Below are 20620 nucleotides of genomic sequence, written 5' to 3'. Positions count from 1 at the left end.
ACTGAACTCCACAGCACTTTACGGGGAATGGTGGTGTTGGAGATGATACATTCCTGCCTCCCTCCGATCAATGACCTGATTTACCCATAGAGTTAGAGAAAGATGGCAAGAGTGACCAAGATGCAGACAGCACGTAAGCAAATCATTGCCAGAGATGCGAGTGATGCGAAAAGTATGAGCACTGTCAGAGATTGAACCCTGAGCTAGTTGGAAGGCTTCTTGACACTTGACCAATTTTTCACCGAGGCACACAAATCGAAGTCGGGAAGCTAATGATGGCTGTCTGACGAAATCCGTTCCTTCGTTTGTTATTTCGTAAAGGAGTGGTCACAAGCTACTCGGTCATCTTTTTTGCCATTATTGTAACAGATAAAAAAAAGTCTGGACACGAGTTAAAAGCCAGAATTTCGGAAAATGTATAGCTTTCAACAGTGCTGTACTCGTAATGGGGAAAAACAGAAACGTAGGACAGATTTACTCTCTGTGCTTTAGTGACAAAGCTACAAAGAGGTAAAGCTTTCAATCCAGATTTTCGAGACTGGATGTAGTAGAGCAAGCAGAGGTGCTTACACCGATGCTTTTTTCGAATAAGGTAGGTGATAGGTTCAAATACCGGCGGTAGCGAGAACTAATTTGACCACGTGAAGAGGTGGAGCCACCCACCTGTATAAAGTAGAGGGCACGGAAAGTGATCGAGGAAAATGCCTTCGTTGGTAGCCGCGATTCCACACTGTTACTGTCATTGAATTTATGGACGATGAGGAGGAAGGGTTGGGGGGGGGTGGGGGTGGGGGGGGGGCAGTACTCACGGAAAAGGTAACGGGATGGGCGAGCAACATGTTTCAGGTGAGTTTGTCAACAGTACGCAAATCACAGAAAGAAGCACAACATTCTCAGTGGAATGGAGCTCAAGCTACTATCACGAAAGAAGAAAAAGCAAAGTCTACACAAGTAACCCATTGACGATATGGTTAAATGGGTTATTTGACAGTTAATTCTGCTACATTGCAAACGACGAAAAGCAATACCAATTTTGGAAAAAACTTTGTACTTTTTTGTCTCGGTGAAATGTTCTGCTTCGAGATCTGTTTTTAAAAGATGCCAGAGTCCTATGTGAACGAGACGACAAAATATCAAAAATGTGCACTGCAATTGATTTCTATAATAAAATGAGGCTTCAGAACTAAAGCCGTCATTGTTTCTTGAGTCTAGGCATGGATTTATACACAATATACCGGGAATAAATGTCAGAGTGATAGTGTGCGATGAGAGCTGCTAAACAAAAATACCGGTCACTACTTAATCGTTGCTGTATGCATGGCATTGGCCGCACAGATATGGAGCAAGTTAACAGCGCTCCACTTGCAAGAATACTGGAGAATATACCATTTTTACCTCCTCTCACTCTTCAATGGTACTGTCATCCTGACCGGGTCTTCAGTTCACTTTGCCGAGTAGTACCCTTCTATCACAAGGTTCATCTTTGCGCTACAGACTTGCTCTCGGAATGTCGACCTGGCTTCAATTTCATTTGAGAAATTATCTCGTTTCACTTTCCGTTTGCAGCTACCTCCAGTATCCCCTGTTCTTCGCAGTTGTGCAGGTTCGAGCCAAATTTATGCCGCTCAGCTGCTACGTCAGTGTTGATAAACACGCTGTCTTCACAGTATAGCGAACTGTATTACTGTTGAGTATGATGAAAAAATGACGTTTATCCTAAACTTCAATGCAGCAATATTTGTGCTTTATGTAGTACGAAAAGATGATCTAAACCTTATCCAAAACATGATGATAAAACCGCTATGCTGCACATAGATAATAAACACATACTGAGGTTTCGTATGTGGACGGGTATGTGGTCACTGCGTCTCTCTCCTGGCCCTTAATTTTGACTTTCCCAATCCGAAGCCGCTACTAGTTCTTCAAGCTATTCCCCGGTTGTCCTCGCAATGCGCAGTGGGCTGCATCCAAGGCCTCAAACCAAACTAAACCACTTGGTAAAACCGGGATCTAACCCTCCCTCTCTGCGAGGCAATTACCACCCGACCTCGAGATGACGATGTCGAACAGAATTTTGCAAATGGTGTTTACTTATTCAAATCCGACAGTGGCGTCTGACGTGTGACTTGACATTTTCATTAACTGATAGACAAAGTTCCCTGCTACTAATGAGGCATTGGTTTCTACACCGAAAATTTTTGTTTTAAAGCATTGTTGCGCATCCTCGTCGAACACTAAAGCCTAAAAATATGATAAAGATTACAAATCAGTCTTTTGGCAGCGATGCTGATACCATTTTGCCATGAATGAAAGCACTTACAGTATGGCACTGATGTAAGTCAGACAGAATATCTATAACTGGTGTCTAGCAGACATGTGACCACTCTAAGCCCCATTTTGATATATACAGTGTGCTTCAGAACCCATCTGAGTAAAGTTTATCATTATTATGTGGGTCTATTCTGGATATGGATAACGTGGAACTCGTATTTAGAGCAAACACTATAATAAAGATAATCTACTTCACTGATATAAGAAAGATTCTCAGTTACTTTAACTGAATTCGAGGTACGTGAATTTGATCCATTTTTGGATAATTCCCCCAAAACAAATTCCCTTGGAGAGCCAGAATGAGGAGAAGGTAGTGTAAGTTCTGTCGGTATTTATGTAGCCACGATAGTTCATTCGAAGCGGTTGATTTTTCGTGTCTTAATTGTTTCATTTCAAGGTCTCATAAACAACTAACTACTCAGCTTCCCGTCGAATTTCGAGACTGATTCTGCTGCCCTGGACACAATGATTTTAGAATAAACATTAGATTTCCTTTCTACATTCCCATACTAGATTATTCAAGGAACTTAATTCATCAGGTGTGTAGGTAGTAAATAAATCCTGCATGGCAGCTGTAGGACTATATTCGTCCTATAGAATTCGTTCACTATCTTCAAGACTAACTTCACAACACTCACTACGATAAGACAGACTAATTACTACGGTACGATCGCCTCCAGCGGGGCAGAGTGTCCAGCTTGATCGCAGTACGGTAGCAAGCACGATTTCTACCCACTCTCTGCCTCTTGTCTAGACAGTAGCAGCTAAGTTCCGTGAGACTCTGAAGGGCGGATTACTCTAACACTATTGTCAGGCGTAACGAATAGCTAGCAAAAGGCGTACGCAACGAGGTCTGCAGAGGCCGTTCAGCACCTTTCACCTGGCGGCTGATCAAACACCAGAAATGTCATGGCGGCCGCCACGTTGGGCCAGCGCGGACCCTCTGGGAAGTGGGCCTCATCAGATAACATTGTTCCTGAGGATCCGACAGGCGGGGTTGCGCTGAGCAGCCGATCACTCGCGCGGGATGTTCCGCCACCGGGAGGATGCGACGCGAGCCAAAGGTCGGATCGCTTTCACCCTGAGTCACCAGGCGTCCACAGTCACATTCACCACCGCGGGTCGCGTCCCTTCGTGAGCAATGCGCCGCCAACCCAGCTCTGAGGCGACCTACTTCCCGTGGAACACCGGAAACTCCTCCTCTTTGCTCATTGTCTCGATAGCCGTGCAGTCAGCGCGGTGGATCGCAAACCAAAGGGACCTGTGTTCGATTCCCAGCGAAGTCGGAGATTTGTTCCCCTCCCGGACTGTGTGTTGTGTTGTCTTTACGTTCGTATCGTCCTAACTGACATAACACTATCCAGCTGGCTATATGGGCACATCCCGAAAGCCTATAAATTAAAAAAGAAGTACAGATACTCAAATTGGTGGACGGTCAAATGCTTTTATACTGCCGGCTTATTAAATCGCAACATCAGAAACGATAACAATTGACGAAAATTTACTTACTGTGTCTGTGTACAGCAGAGCAGGAATAATATAATATTTAACTAGTAGGTGACCTGACAGTATGCAAGGAACGAAATTTAATAGACGGCGTTGTCTCCTCTGGTAGCAAAACAGCTACAACCTGAATGGGCATCGAGTCGAGCTGAGCTCGATGACGGAAACGGGAACGTCATTCCATTCTGCGTCATCTAAATTCCAGACTTCATCAGTCATAGTGGATGGCGACTCGTGATCAGATGCTTTCAGTAAATGCGAGATCACGAGAACATCTACTGACAGGGGCAACAGCTGAACATCCTCTGTATCGAGGTAGGTGACGACGGCAGGATAGGGTACAGCTACCGACTTTAAAATGTCACGCCTGCTGTCCATATTAGTGGCTATAAGGACTAGATATGAACCTGTTGTATACCGAATAATACCCCATGCCATAACACTAGAGGCTGGGCCCGTATGGCGGCGACGAATTTAATGTGGAAAGCTTCACTATCCCTGGAGCCCGCAAACACGAATACGTCCGTCGTGATGGCGTACCTGGAACTGGGTCTCGTCTGAAAAGACGACGTTGTGCCGCTCCTGTGTGCAGTGTTGTTGGGCTCACTATTATCGTCGCATCTCTCTCTGCTGTTGCTCCAAGGGATGCTGATTCAATGATCTCTGTACTGACAATCAGTAGCGCTGTAAATATCTTCGTACTGTCTGTGCGGATATCTGTCTTCCTGCAATCAAGCTCATTCCCTGGCTGAAAGTATGTGACGTGGCTGAAGGGTCCTGCATATCTGACCGAACAATATGTTAGTCCTCTTGGGTGCTATTCCCCTATTCGCGCAGGACAGTTGAAATTCTGTATCTCGTTCAAAAACATCAGCCTCCAGCCGTAACAAGATCCCGCTGCAAAGAGGAACGCCTTTGATTTAATTATGTCCACCCCAAATCCTGTATCATGTACCTGACACGTTGTCCCCCTATTTCTCGATAATACAAAACGTGCTGCCCTTCTTTGAATTTTCTTGATGCACTCTGTTAATCCCATCTGGCAAGGATTCCACACCACGCATCAGTAATCCAAGAGGACGGAAAAGCGTATGTAGGCAGCCTCTTTAGTAGATCTGTTCCATTTTCTAAGTGTTCTGCCAATAAAACTCAGTCTTCGGTTCGCCTCAACCCCCATTCCCCGCCCACACACAAACAAAACATTTTCTGTGTTCTTTCCAATTAAAGTTGTTCGTAATTGTAATTCCCAGGTATTTAGTTTAATTTACAGCCTTCGGCTTTGATTGATTTATCGTGCAACTGAAGTTTAACGGATTCCTTTTAGCACTCATGTGGATGACCTCACACTTTTCATTATTTAGCGTGACTTGCGTATTTTCGCACCATATGAATATCTTATCTAAGGCTTTTTGCAATTGGTTTTAATCTTCTGGCGCTTTACTAGACGATGAACCACAGTTTCTTCCGCAAACAACGTAGGACGGCTGTTCAGATTGTTCCCTAAATCGTTTATATACAGGGTGTTACAAAAAGGTACGGCCAAACTTTCAGGAAATATTCCTCACACACAAATAAAGAAAAGATGTTATGTGGACATGTGTCCGGAAACGCTTACTTTCCATGTTAGAGCTCATTTTAGTTTCGTTAGTATGTATTGATCAAATTGTAAATTTTCACAATCAACATGAGTGGGCTGACGAGAATCCGCACGCAATTGTGCAATCACGTCATCAACACAGATTTTCTGTGAACGTTTGGGCAGGCATTGTTGGTGATGTCTCGATTGGGCCCCATGTTCTTCCACATGCGCTCAATGGAGCACGTTATCACGATTTCATACGGGATACTCTACCTGTGCTGCTAGAACATGTGCCTTTACAAGTACGACACAACATGTGGTTCATGCACGACGGAGCTCCTGCACATTTCAGTCGAAGTGTTCGTACGCTTCTCAACAACAGATTCGGTGACCGATGGATTGGTAGACGCGGACCAATTCCGTGGCCTCCACGCTCTCCTGACCTCAACCCTCTCGACTTTGATTTATGGGGGCATTTGAAAGCTCTTGTCTACGCAACCCCGGTACCAAATGTGGAGACCCTTCGTGCTCGTATTGTAGACGGCTGTGATACAATACGCCATTCTCCAGGGCTGCATCAGCGCGTCAGGGATTCCATGCGATGGAGGGTGGATGCATGTATCCTCGCTAACGGAGGACATTTTGAACATTTCCTGTATCAAAGTGTTTGAAGTCACGCTGGTACGTTCTGTTGCTGTGTGTTTCCATTCCACGATTAATGTGATTTGAAGAGAAATAATAGAATGAGCTCTAACATGGAAAGTAAGCGTTTGCGGACAGATGTCCACATAACATATTTTCTTTCTTTGTGTGCGAGGAATGTTTCCTGAAAGTTTTGCCGTACCTTTTTGTAACACCCTGTAGATGAGGAACAGCAGAGGGCCTCTAACATTATGCTGGGGAACACCAGAAATCACTTCTGTTTTACTCGATCACTTTCAGTCAGTTACTACGAACTATGACCTCTCTTACAGGAAATAACGAATCCATTCGCATAACTGAGACAGTATTCCCCCTAAGCAAGCAATTTGATTACAAGCTCCTTGTGACGTACGGTGTTAAAAGCCTTCTGGAAATCCAGAAATACGGAATCAGTTTCAAATTCTTTGTCTATACGACTCGACACTTTGTGTGAGTAAAGACGTAGTTGTGTTTAGTAAATCCGTGTTGACTATGTGTCAATAGACCGTTCTCTTCGAGTTAATTCGTATGTTCTAATACAATATAGGTCCAGAATGAGATTTTTACTCTGCAGCGGAGTGTGCGCTGATATGAATCTTCCTAACAGATCAAAACTGTGTGCCGGACCGAGACTCGAACTCGGGACCTTTGCCTTTCGCGGGCAAGTGCTCTACAAACTGAGCTACCCAAGCACGACTGACGTCCCGTCCTCACAGCTCTACTTCTGCCAATACCTCGTCTCCTACCTTCCAAACTTTACAGTGGTCCTCAGATTTCTTTACGTACTACACAAATATGTAATAAAAATGGGATTCCTATTTAAAAAAAAACGCTGTTGATATCCGTTTGACCTATGGCAGCGCCATCTAACGAGCCAACCATAGCGCCATCTGGTTTCCCCCTTCAAGCTAGACGAGTTTCGTTCTTTGTAGTTTTTTCGTTTCATACTTATTTCGTGAGATATTTGGCCCGGTCACGACCAATGGACCACCCTGTATTGTTGTTTAGCAGCATTAGCATACTCTGAAGGGAACCTAATTGGTGTGTAATATGTGCTGGAAGACACGCTTTTACTAGTGATTTGAGTTTCTTCACTATTCCGAGGATATCTACTTCTAAGTTGCTCACACTGGTTGCTGCTCTTGAGATTCAGTAGCCGTTAGCAACCGCTGTGCTTGGTACGTTGCAGCCGCAGCCGTACAACTTCCAGTACGAGGTTCGCGACCCGGAGAGCGGCAATGACTACAGCCAGCAGGAGAGCAGCGACGGGCAGACGGTGACGGGCCAGTTCCAGGTGCTGCTGCCCGACGGCCGCAACCAGATCGTGCGCTACTCTGCCAGCGACGCCACCGGCTTCGTGGCCGACGTGCAGTACGACGGCGGCAGCCCCGGCGGCGCCTCCCTCGGGGGCGGCCAGCGGCCCGGGGGCGGCGCCGGCCCCCAGGCCCCCGGAGGCGTCTACCTGCCCCCCGGTCGCAAGTAGGCCGACCCGCCGCTCCGCTCACCGCCTAGCGCTGTGACACGCGCCGTCGCAGCCTCTCCCGCCACGGCCAGTCTCGATACGCCTATGTACCAGGCAACTCAGTGTCGTCCCGTCCAGTTTGTGCTTAATGTCTACGGCAATACTTCGCTATAGCTCGCATGTATGTATTACTTAGTACAAACACCTCTTCGCAGTAAATCCCTGCCCTTCTCTAATGTCTGTCTGTAACGAGTGATTGGGGCAGATAAGGTATCTGTGGGGAGATCGAGTTTGTGTTTGTATTTAAAGGCAGGGTGCTGGAGGTAATATATGTTTTCTAGTAAATAAATGAGCAGAAAGTGCTTCAAACAATTTGTTGAATTTCTTTGATTTATATATTCACACTTCACCGTTTCCACATTTCCCTCAACAACTGCATGCCAGTTATAATTAATACCATGAGGTGACAAAATTGCAGAAGTGTTGCCGCTGCCGGATTTTGTGCATGAACTGATCTCTCGATTGTGTCCCTTAAATGTTCTATGAGATACGTGACGTGCGAATTGTCCAGAAGGTTCTTCAAACCAATACCGAAGAATTATGGCCTCGTGACATGGTACATTGTCATCCATAACAATTTCATGGCTGTAACTCCAAGTAGCCTAAAATGCAGAGGACCCAGTACGGCAAGAAAGGAAGAATGAATTGACTGTTGGTGTTAATAACGGTCATCCTCCTTTACCTCCTCTGCATTACTGCAGATGACGTGTCACTCAGCACATTTGTTCTGTGCATGCAGTACACGTGAGGCGCCTAGTTGTTTCCACTGCACTGTGTGGAATACGAAGGTTCTGTTATAGTTCTCTAACCTGCTGTCTTCAAGTTGATGTCACCAGCGCAGAAAACATAACGCAGGTCGTAGGTTCTGTGTCTTGAGGCTGAAACTGACTTTTAGCGACGTTCTGTTCTGAAATAATGTATCACTTCTTTGGGATGCCACTCGCGTATTTTAATATAGCCACACGAGAAGACTACATGATCTTAATACAACACCTTCTGATACAGCAAAGTACATGATCAAACACAATGTTGACGAAAATGTATCTTTACACTATTTGTGGCACGTATCTGTGCCTCAGGACTACCGGAGTTAATATTTTAATACTGAATACTGGCAAACACATCCTGCCGCGGACAAAATGACTGTACATCTCGACTGCCTAATTCAGAGTGACGAACAGGAACTTAATTAAAAATTGGAAACACTTACTACGACATACAACATGTCTGTTCTTCTCGACTGCCTAATCCAGAGTGTCGAACAGAAACTAAAATAAAAATTGGAAACACATCCTATGACAGACAGCGTGTCTGTTCTTCTCGACTGCCTAATCCAGAGTGACGAAAAGCCCGAAACTCTTCGCGCGCCATACCAGAAAAGGCGTGACCCGAACACTTCCGAAGTGCTTCGTCTGCAATTTCGTCAGTCTTCTGTTTTTGATTTAAATTGTTTTTAATAATTCTAAAATGACTGATTGATAGTCAGCTGTTGAGAGATTTTTATATTAAAAAGTAAAGTCATTCCAATGAGTAGTTTAACTAATAATAATAACTATACTTTAACGTTTTGGCGCCCTTGCTCCGGACATAGCAGCCAATCACGGAGCAGTAGCATTATGCAGGCAGTATTTCTCATGGGAATGGTACCGAATCTAACATCTGTCACAGGTACCTCACACCACATTTCGTCTTCTTGCATCTCCATTGCTCTGGCAACAGCTTCTTGGAACCTAATATAATGGCTGACTAAGCCAGAAATATTACACCAGTCCATTCCATGTAAACACAGCCCACACCAATATGTAGCCACCACCAGCTAGCACAGTGCCTTGCTGACAATTTAAGTCCATGGCTTCGTGGGGTCTGCGCCACACTCTAAGAAGACCATCACCTCTTACCAACTGAAATCGGGATTCACCTGACCAGGTCACGGTTATCCAGTCGTCTAGGGTTCAAACGGTGTGATCACGAGCCTAGGAGAGACAGTGCAGGCGATGTCATGCTGTTATCAAGGGCTCTTAGAGTCGGTGGTCTGCTACCATAGCCCATTAACGCCAGATTTCGTCGTACTGTCCTAAAGTCTATGTTCGTCGTACGTCTCACATTGATTTATGCGGAGTGTTGCTTGTGTGTTAGCACTGACAACTCTACGCAAAAGCCGCTGATCTCGGTCGTTAAGTGAAGGCCGTCGGCCACTGCGTTGTCCGTGGTGAGAGGCAATGCCTGAAACGTCGTATTCTCAGCACACCCTTGACACTGTGGATCACGGAATATTGAACTTTCTAACGAATTCCGACATGAAATATCCCATGCGTGTAGCTCCGACTACAATTCGGCGTTCGAAGTCTGTTAATTCCCAAACCCTTTCACATGAATCATGTGAGTCAAAATGACAGCTCTGCAAAAGCACTACACTTTTATACCGCCATCTGTATATGTGCGTCTCACTATCCCTTGAATTCTGTCACTCAGTGTACATGCAAATCTTAGCTGTTGGCGAAGGGCATAGCACTTGCAAAGTGTTGCCAAAAATATAAATCTTGGTTTAGCTTGTCTAATCGAAGTGTGTTTCTGACAACGTGTCATAATGTTTCTGTTTTCTTCTTTCTATTTTGTTCTAATAGAAAATACAGCACTCGGTATTATTCTCTTTTGTGGAAGTGGAATACAAATTTATAATAACATAATTTAACTGCAGGGTATAAACATTACTATACTTCCCTACAGGAATCACGTAGCTGTACAAGGACTGGGCTGACCAAAATATTGCAGTACGTTTATAAAATTCTTACGATACCAGGTCTATGTTTTAGTGATGGGAACACAGAATTTCTGGCTATAAGTAAGAACAAGCTAACCTGTAAGAGACATGACCAGTTCAAATGTGAAGACACTGTATACCCATTCAAAAGGACGATGGTTCAATGGCAGCTATAGTTGCTCTAAGATAGAAATAGACGAAAGCTGGAGCTCCCAAACTACTGAATTCATCTAATGCTAAAAGAAAAAAAAATAACAAAGAAGGTAACACGTGCATGGATAAAAAATAAAACAGCATACTATGGAAATAAGTAGTGCCCATAGGGTTTTACATAGGCATGCTTTATTTACTTTTGTAAGGGAGACGGGACATTAGTGCACACAAGACTCTCACTTCGATTGACTGGTCCTTTAGATTGAGGAATTGAATGAATTTCCTATGGGCAAGTGACACTACAGTGCCTATAAAAGACATATCGAGTAGCCGTTGCTTGATGTGAGATCAATGGTCTCTCCTCAGTTCATTAGCCGGCCGGGGTGGCCGAGCGGTTCTAGGCGCTTCAGTATGGAACCGCGTGACCGCTACGGTCGCAGGTTCGAATCCTGCCTCGGGCATGGATGTGTGTGATGTCCTTAGGTTAGTTAGGTTTAAGTAGTTCTAAGTTCTGGGGGACTGATGACCTCAGATGTTAAGTCCCATAGTACTCAGAGCCATTTGAGCCACCAGTTCATTAATCGTTGCTGTGTTGTAACATCCGCTGTCTGAAAAAACAGAGAAGACATTGTTGAATGTCAGTGTAACTTTGTACACGCTCGCACCATCGACAGATATGCGAATCATTAGATTTGAAATTCTCTGTGATGGGTAGAACGGCCACCAGAATTCATTAGTGTTGTCTCCAGGAGTGGTAGGGTATATAAGGGGCTTGTGTAGCGTCAGATGTTGAGTAATGACTGTGCACCACAGAGAGTTCCCACGTACTCGCGTGAGACAGCGTTTTCAGCACCTCACAGACTTTGGAGGTCTATTTGGCTGGCTTGTCGAACTGCCCAGTATCCAAATTTAAGGGGCTTTCGGATGTGACAGTGGCCCGAAGGGGGACCGCGTGGGAGTATGAGGGCAGGTATACTCGTCGTCATGATCCGGTCGACAATGTCTAACCACCAACACGGTCATCGTACTGTGCATAAAGCACATTGATAACCTCTTCACATCTGCGCTGGCCATCCGAGAACAACTAATGGACTTTCTGTCACATTCGTAGGTCATCCAACGCTGTTGTTCGGGGACTCGTAGCAGCCGGACTGGAGAATTATCATCCCATAAACAGGCTGCCGTTAACACCACGACAGCGACGGCTGTGTTGCGATGGTGCCATGACCAGGAAGCAGGGACTGCTGATGACTGGCGCCTTCTGTGTTCAGCGATGCAGTGCTCCGAGTAGCCATCGTCGGCGAGTATCGTTGCGAAATGGGAAGGGGTCCTGTTCTTACGGTATTTGGAAGGCTCACAGCGATGTTAATCCGGGCGCCACAGCGTGAAAATTCATCGGGTGACACTTCAGATCACGGCCGGCAGTGACTGAAAAAATTTTGTCACTGCAACGGGACGTCACTGACATACTATGTCCTCGTGTGCTACCTCTCATGTCACAGTACCCTGGTGCCATTTTTCGACAGGTCAGTGCTCGTTCACACATGGCACGTCTCTCTATGAACTACGGGCGTGATGTTGAGTTAGTCCTGCGGCCAGAAAATTCTCTAGATCTCAATTATTCAAATGACGGTCAGAATCGGGTTATTTATTTTGCTGCCAACCGGTTTCAACCCGCGATAGGGTCATCTTCAAGGCAATTTACACCATTTGGTTGCTCTTTGGAGTCGTCACCCAGCCTGTGCACGCTTGGTAACTCCACACAACTATGTTCTCTAGATCTGTTCCCCTTTGAACATGCGTGGGACCAGTTCGGATGTCTTAGTGCATCTAAGATACATTATGTGAACAAAAGTATCCGGACATCCCCAAAAACATACGTTTTTCATATTAAGTGCATTGTTCAGCCACCTACTGATACTCCATATTAGCTACCTCAGTAGTCATTAGACATCGTGAGAGAGCAGAATGGGGCGCTCCGCGGAACTCACGGACTTCGAACGTGGTCAGGTGATCGGGTGTCACTTGTGTGATACGTGTGTAGGTGAGATTTCCACATTCATAAACATCCCTAGGTCCACTGTTTTCGAGCTGATAGTGAAGTGGAAACGTAAAGGGACATCTACAGCACAAAACCGTACAGGCCGACCTGGTCTGTTGACTGACAGAGACCTCCGACAGTTGAAGAGGGTCCAGACCTTCACAGAGGAATTCCAGACTGCATCAGGATCCACTGCAAGTAATATGACAGTCAAGCAAGAGGTGAGAAAACTTGGATTTCATGGTCGAACGGCTGCTCATAAGCAACACATCACGCCGGTAAATGCCGAACGACTCCTCGCTTGGTGTAAGGAGCGCAAACATTGGACGAATGAACAGTGGAAAAACGTTGTGTGTAGTGACGAATCACTGTACAGAATGAGAGGATCCAGTGGCCGGATTGGGTATGGCGAATGCACGGTGAACGTCATCTGCCAGTGTGTATAGTGCCAACAGTAAAATTCGGAGGCGTTGGTGTTATGGTGTGGTCGTGTTTTTCATGGAAGGGGATTACACTCCTTGTTGTTTTGCGTGGTAGTCAATCTGGGGATGAGGATTGCATCTTTGAACCGATCTAGCACCTGTTCATAATGCACGGCCCGTGGCGGAGTCGTTACACGATAATAACAACCCTGTAATGGACTGGCCTGCACAGAGTCCTGACCTGAATCCTATAGAAGACGTTTGGGATGTTTTGGAACGCCGACTTGGCGCCAGGCCTCACCGACCGACATAGGTACCTCTCCTCAGTACGGCACTCCGTGAAGAATGGCCTGCCAGTCCCCAAGAAACCTTCCAGCACCTGACTGTACGTATGCCTGCGAGAATGGAAGCTGTCATCAGAGCTAAGGGTGGGACAACACCCATATTGAATTCCAGCATTACCGATGGAGGACGCCACGAACTTGTAAATCTTTTTCAGGCAGGTACCCGGATACTTTTGATCACATAGTGTATCAAGGACCAATTACAAGAGTTATAGGCCAGCTAGAACCAACAGAGGATACAACGGCTTTATGACGCCCTTCCCAACCAACTCAGGGAATGCCAGAGAGTGTGCAGTGTTACTCTGCTTAATGAACTCATACCGTCAAGTCCTTCGTAAATTTGAATTGTTTTTGTAATCATTCAAATGGCATCACGTATACTCTCAATCCGAGAAATTTCATTTTGTTTATATCTCCCCATCTGGGTGCTTCTCTGTTTTCCTCAGGCTCTGTACTTGTCTGTATATATGGGTAGATACGATATTTACACAAAATTTCTACGAGACTTGATGAATTAAACGAAACTGTACTGCACAACGACTCATGTTTTTCTGAGGATGGCTACCAGTCTTATGGAACCGATAGTGATGCACTTCAACAATTTATACTCATGAGAAGCGGAATTAGAAGCAGCTATAGTGTAGGCCATGGAGCGCTCTTTCCGCAGCGGCGATTAGAACAATTCGGCTTGTTAGGTGACTGGGATACCATCGTAACCTGCACTACCCGGTAGCGTGACAATAGAGCGCAAGTGAAACACTCGCTCGATACGGTTCAGATCATGGATGGCAGATGCATAGTATATTCGTAAGTTGAGTAGGCGTTGGATTTTCCAAGTGCTACCGCGACGAAGCGGTACCGCGAGCACCTCGGTTCAAAGAAACGGGATGCCACCAGGATAAAATGCCGTTTTTAACGCGCTGATGACAGTACTCTTCAACTGTCGCGGATCGTAACAGCGCGTAGAAGGGTTACAGAACAACAAAACACAAATAAATTGACATCCAGAACCACCTCCTCGTCATGGGAAACAGAGGCAATTACCACACACTAAAACTTTTGTTCAGTGTACCAAAAGGCACAGACATTTGGATAGGAACGGGGATACCCTCACTCAATGCTCAAAGCATACAAAGAGGTCTCAATAGACGAAGTTAGCACACGCCGATACTTATTGAACTCAAGAAAACCTTGTGTAAACCACACGCACATGCCGCTACCTGGACAGCACAGTCTGATGTGTAGTGCACCACTGACCCACTTATGTTTGATCCTGAAGACCTCAACTAGTATGATGTCGCAGCACTGCTTGTCACACATTCTTTGAAGTGTTTGGTTTTCATCCATTCACAGTACAGAAACATCACGCACAAAAATCTCAGGGAAAAGGTAACAAACGATCTGCATAAAAAATATATACGTATGACAATCTCTCATTTACTACCTATAGCCTACTTTGATCTTTACTTCGTGTACCGTATCAGTCTACATTGTCTCTGAGCAGGCTTAATTCCAACCATGCATTTAGAATGACGAGTCTGAATAGATCACCCAAATACTTACATTGTATTTGTGAGAAAATAGAACGCCCAAAGGTGTCCTTATCATTTTATTTATTTCGTTGCAACAAGTTTCGGCGTTTCAATCCATTTTTGCCCTGAGTTCTAGCTATAAATTACCACATGAAACAATAACATCCATTTCACGTGCTCGAAGTTACCCACGGTTTTCCTAGAGGAATGAAATTTAAAGCATTGTCAGATAGAAATCTGAGAGTAAAATGGAGGAAAAAACCCACTATCAGGCCCTGAAGACCACGCGCTGGTCAACCAACCGCCACGTCATTCTCAGTCACACATCATCGGAGCTGCATGGTGTTGGGGTCAGCACACCACACTCCCGATCGATGTCGACGTTTCGACCTTGGAGCCGCGTTCTCATAATCACGTAGCTTCTCAACTGGCATCACGAGGCTGAGTGCACCCTGGTCCAGTCCTCTCGCCATAGAAAAATCCTTAGCAATTCCAGGAATCGAACCCAATCCCCCTGCATTAGCGTTTGTCTCACTGACCTTTAGATTACAGAGTTTGACGAGAGTGACATCGGTTACTTTTAAGTTAGTTCAATTCTGCAAAACTGCTCATCCAGTCGCCTCAGACCCATGGCACCCACGTTTCTAACACTGAGTACTAGTTTATAGCGGAATGCCGACGTTTAGGTACCTATTTCCACGTGGTTGCCAGCGTCGGGCTGAGGTACTATTCATGGAAATATGAGATTAGTACTATTTTGAAATCAAACATTCAGTTGTGTGTGCTGCACTCTTTTTCTGACACTACAAAAATAATCCCATAAAAATTAGCTTTTTCCAAATGTGTAAAACCGTTCCTATGTGCAACATGGTCCCATACCAGGGAACAAATATTCTGTTCAAATTTATAAGTGTTGCAATCGAGAAGCATCTTGTCATAACTGTATTTAATAGTCTACATGCTACATTAATTGCTACTACACATGAAAAATGAGCAAATGACATCACATTAAGATTGGAAGAGCTTTCCTTTCAAAATGCTGTAGGCCAATATGACTGCTTTTACTAAGCGCAATGAAGTACAAAAGAAAGAATAATAAAGTTCGCTCTGCTGTTTGGTTTCAATTCATATTCTAGCGTTGGCAACGAAATACAAAACACGTAAAGGATACCACGCATATGACCTGTGTTGCATTGATACAAACTAGACTTCCGCCAGAGCACAAAGACGAGTGGACTCAACTACCATTTAAATTTACAGCACTTTCTATAAAAAATTTGAACAAAGCACTTCTACAGAAGTTAAAGTTAGTCTAAAAACTGAGTCACATGGTGGCACACAAGGGTACACGAGCAACAAAAATACAAAAATAAAACAAAAAAAAAAATAAGAATTTGTCTTCTTGACAAAATGAACTGGTGGGTTAATACATGTTTATTCCCGGCACAGGCAATTGACAGCAGAGTGCATAAAACTCAAAGCAATGCGTTGCACTTACCAGAGCCACACAGTAATTCCCAATAACCATGTGAGTGACTCGGTACATGATCCACAGCAGCTAACCGCCTCCGGAACCGCGTGCTGCTACGGTCGCAGGTTCGAATCCTGCCTCGGGCATGGATGTGTGTGATGTCTTTAGGTTAGTTAGGTTTAAGTGGTTCTAAATCTAGGGGACTGATGATCTCAGATGTTAAGTCCCATAGTGCTTAGAGACATTTGAATTTTTCACTCGCTCAGCCCGACGTGAACAACTACCATTGGCTTGCTGTACTCGCACTCATATGGCGACTCACTTCCTGGAGCCTAGAAGAGCCATTATTTCTTGACTACTCACTGGCTGGACGAAGACTACCCTACCACACACCCCAGAGCTCTCCACACATGCCCTCTATGACCACCAATGTGGCATTTACTCAAAGATATCGACTACTGACGGCAACGAAAATCGATAGGAGCCTGCAAGACTAATCTTCCCCGTCTGTGAGTTCGAGAAATTCCACCTCTTAGGGGAAGGATTGGCAAACACCTGTAGTTGGATGCCACCTTTCACCTGAATGACCTGCGCCCTTGATGTCTTGAACATAACGAAACTGCAGACAAAGACAATGACTGCGTTCGGTACTTTTCTCACCTCGCAAGCTCCCGCAAAACGGGGTGACAACTTTCCCGAAATGGCACAATCACCACGCCCTCATACACCGAAGTTACGGATGAAGACTTGATCATTAACCTTTATCTTAAATGCACGCGACCCTTTTATAACGCTGTGCCCATATCTGGTGTGCAAGATTATTATTGGTCTTGGTTCATCTCCAATTTTGTTCGATAATTTCAGAAGTGATTTCGTCTGGAAGATCACTCATAGACCACAAACTGGAAAAGGAATAATTGAGCAGTTAGCTGAAAACCAAGGTTGCAAGCATTGCCCTGATGACTTCATGATGGGCTGAGCCAAGCAACAGTTTCAAGCAGGGAGTGGATATATCCCTTTCGTTCAAATCGCAGATTTGAGGTTAAATTTGATCCTCTCCACAAATGAGGGTTGGGTATGATATGGACTCGTCACGAAATGTCTCACCACTGTTTCAGAACAGGACCTCATGAAGTGTTTGAATAAAAATGACGGAAAATTCTGGGATGGCGAAAGGTGTAAACGTTTTTAGAGAAATAGCAGGTTGTTAAAGCGCCAGTGATTGAGCAATTGAGAATGAGCCACAATCACCTGAAAAAGGCCCCACAGCAACGAAAATATGGCGGCTCCCATTTCGGGTCCATGGCAACGACCCAATGTATCCAGTAAATACTTCTCCATGGGACAACTGTAAAGCATAGACTGAAGAAGCTCTTTCCAATAGTTAAGATCTGACTAATCAGTCTTGCACTTCCCACACTCCCACAATAAACTGTGGATGTCCATTCATAAGGTCACCATGTCAGGTGCTCTTTGACCTTCACTGTTATTTTATGGATATCTCCAATTAACGACTGATGAAAACATCGAAAGATCACAGTAACAAACTCCCCAGGTAAACAAACTCCCCAGGTAAACAAATCTCAAACTTCTTGTTAATCCTGGTCACACAGGCCTTTATTTAAACTATACCCTGGCACCTGCTCTATGGCAAGGAGTTTTGTTTGACCTAGTGTATTAAAGGATCCTGGCTCTGTTTCTCTTTCATGTTATCAGAAATTTGGGAGTCCTCTGCTAACATGGCCGAAATCAAGCCTGTATCTTCAATCCCATCATTCCACCGGAATTCATTATCACCCTCATCAAACATGCAGCAAAGTGCATCAGCTATTTGTTTTTCTGAATGCTTAATGTACTTCGATGAATACAAAATGAAAGGATGTGTACGGTCCACTGAGGAATTCTTCCTGTTTTTCAAGGATGGCTGAGAACCCAGCTTAAGGCCTAATTGTTGGCCTCAATTGTGAACTGGCGCCAATCAAATTAGAACTTAAACTTTTCCATCACCAGCACCATCCATTCATAAACTGAGTACTTAACCTCAGCAGGGGGAAAGGCTCCTAGAGGCGTAAGCCACCAGCTGACGATCACAATCTTTGTCTTGCAAGAGCAGCAGCAGTAGTAATTCCAGAATTCAAAACGACTATTTGTACGCCGAAAGGGTGCTCGAAATCTGGGATGGCCAAGACAGGTGGATTATTGAGGGCCATCTTAATGGCGTCAAAAGAGCACTGGTGACTCCCCACTGAAAAGTGAAAAGTTTCACCCTCTTTACGTAAATTATTCAATGGGGTGGCCAGCTGGGCAGAATTAGAGACGATCTTCCAGAAAAAATTCGCCATACCCACAAAACAGGTGACTCTGTTCTTATTCTTTGGAGGAGGAATCTATGCAAATCGTGCATTATTTCGTGATCTATTGTAATAGCGTCGGCAGATGCCAACTATCTCCAAAAAAGAAATTTATTTGCGGGTAAGACTAATCTTGGATGACGTAACAGTTAAATCAGTGGCATGGAGGCAGATCAGGATCTGATCCAGATGTTGTATGTGGTCTTGGAAGGTCCCGCTGTAGACAGTCGCATCGTCTAAGTATCTGTGTACAGCTTTAAACTTTACATCGCCCAATATTACGCCTACAAGACCTGACAAAACAGCTTCCCGAAAACAGCTCTATAAACTCATAGAGATTTTAGACGGCGCAAAATGTGGTTATGTGTTTGGAATCTTTGGTAAGCAGTATTTGATGAAATGCCCTGTTTAGATCTAAGACAGTGAACCAGCTTTCATCAGCAAACCAAGTAAAAAAAAATTTCTTAGGTCCGCTAGTGGCAATGACTCTAAACTCACCTTCTGATTAAGAGCTCTACAGTCCACTACCAGATGATAAAGCGTCCCCCACCGTTTGGGGACTAAAGACATCGCTAGGCCCATGGGGAAGTGGATGGTCATATAACATCATCACGGAGCATGTGTTACCACAAATTGCCGCAAGGATATTGTCTTAGGATATGACAGCCTCTACAGTTATTGTCAGACAGAAATATCGTGGTGAGCCCTATTTTATATTTAATCTATTCATAACCCCGAATATGTCAGTTAAGACCACTGGGATTGACCGAGCACCTCTAACAATCGCTTACTTCAGTTATACCCAAGTGAATTACTTCAAACCCAATATCTAGCAACACAGGACTGTTGACTCTTTACACCCACTGACAGGAACATAAATGAAACTTCCTATCAGGACAAAATTTAAAGCAAAAACATCTAGTAGCATAATTCAGAACCAGTCCCATTTGTTGGAGACGGTCACATCCTAAAACCAGATTGACATTTATGTCCTTAACTACAATCGCCTCTGTTGTCTGTGAAAAACCTTGAACTCCAACACCCCTTCACAAACAGCCCACTGAAGGCAGCACCTGACCACTGGCAGTATGAATCTCTGGGCTGTAGCTCGTAATGAAATTAGCTTGCATACAGCACAGTACAGCAAATACCAATCGTGATAAAAAAATGAGAGGCTCTTTCCAGAATGAAGAACATGAAGGTTTGCGATTTAACTCTGCACAAAGGGAAGAAAAGGACTTATTCATTAGTGTCCTAATGCATTTACATTGCTTTTGTGGTAACGGAGCCTTGCGTATTTCACGTTACTCTGGTGTCAGCTGTTTGCATGCCCCTCTCCCTTACTGGATATTGACATACAAAACGCCCTGGCTTCCCACACTGGAAACAACTCCTCTCACTGGAAGGCTCAGAACCCATTTCCTTATTATCTTGCTGTTTACCATCTCCTGTAGCAAGAACGTTTTTTGCCAAGTTACGCTTCTCATTTACATTCTGTATAACCTAAATATTAGAGACCAATCTATCTAATTCCAGAATCGTGATGAGTTTCTGGAAAAGCGTCACACATGAGCGATCAACTGGCTTCATTACTTCTAAAATATTGCCCGCTGCTTCACCCTCAACTACTTGCAAATGTAAGACGGAGATAGCAACGCGAATTTCCTGAGTATGTTGCTCAAGGGGCTTGTAGCAGGACTGAACAGGCAAAAGATACTTGTTCGTAAGCTCACAGCTAATTCTTTGCGTCAATTTTCACTGAACTTTTCTCTTAGGTTCCACAAAGTGCAATATCTCCGTCATACCCTTACATAATGACTCCTGATTTAAAGGGAAAAGTAGCTGAAGGATCACATGATGCGAAATTCCAAATGCATCAGCGTGAAACTAGAAGCGGACAGTTATCCATAAAATCTCAACCACTTGTCC

General features: G+C 44.6%; 1 protein-coding gene across 1 annotated transcript in view; it reads left to right on the top strand.

The window, feature by feature from the left end:
• LOC124799081 overlaps positions 1-20620 on the top strand; it is a 161257-nt gene that overhangs the window by 11942 nt on the left and 128695 nt on the right. Inside the window, exon 3 of the mRNA XM_047262618.1 lies at positions 7284-7490. Coding sequence (XP_047118574.1) covers positions 7284-7490 — 207 coding nt within the window. The remainder of the gene's footprint in view (positions 1-7283; positions 7491-20620) is intronic.

The sequence above is a fragment of the Schistocerca piceifrons genome, chromosome 5 (assembly GCF_021461385.2).
Source record: "Schistocerca piceifrons isolate TAMUIC-IGC-003096 chromosome 5, iqSchPice1.1, whole genome shotgun sequence".
Taxonomy (NCBI): Eukaryota; Metazoa; Arthropoda; class Insecta; order Orthoptera; family Acrididae; genus Schistocerca; species Schistocerca piceifrons.
Note: the sequence above shows the minus strand (reverse complement) of the source record. Positions and strands in the feature narration are given on the sequence as shown.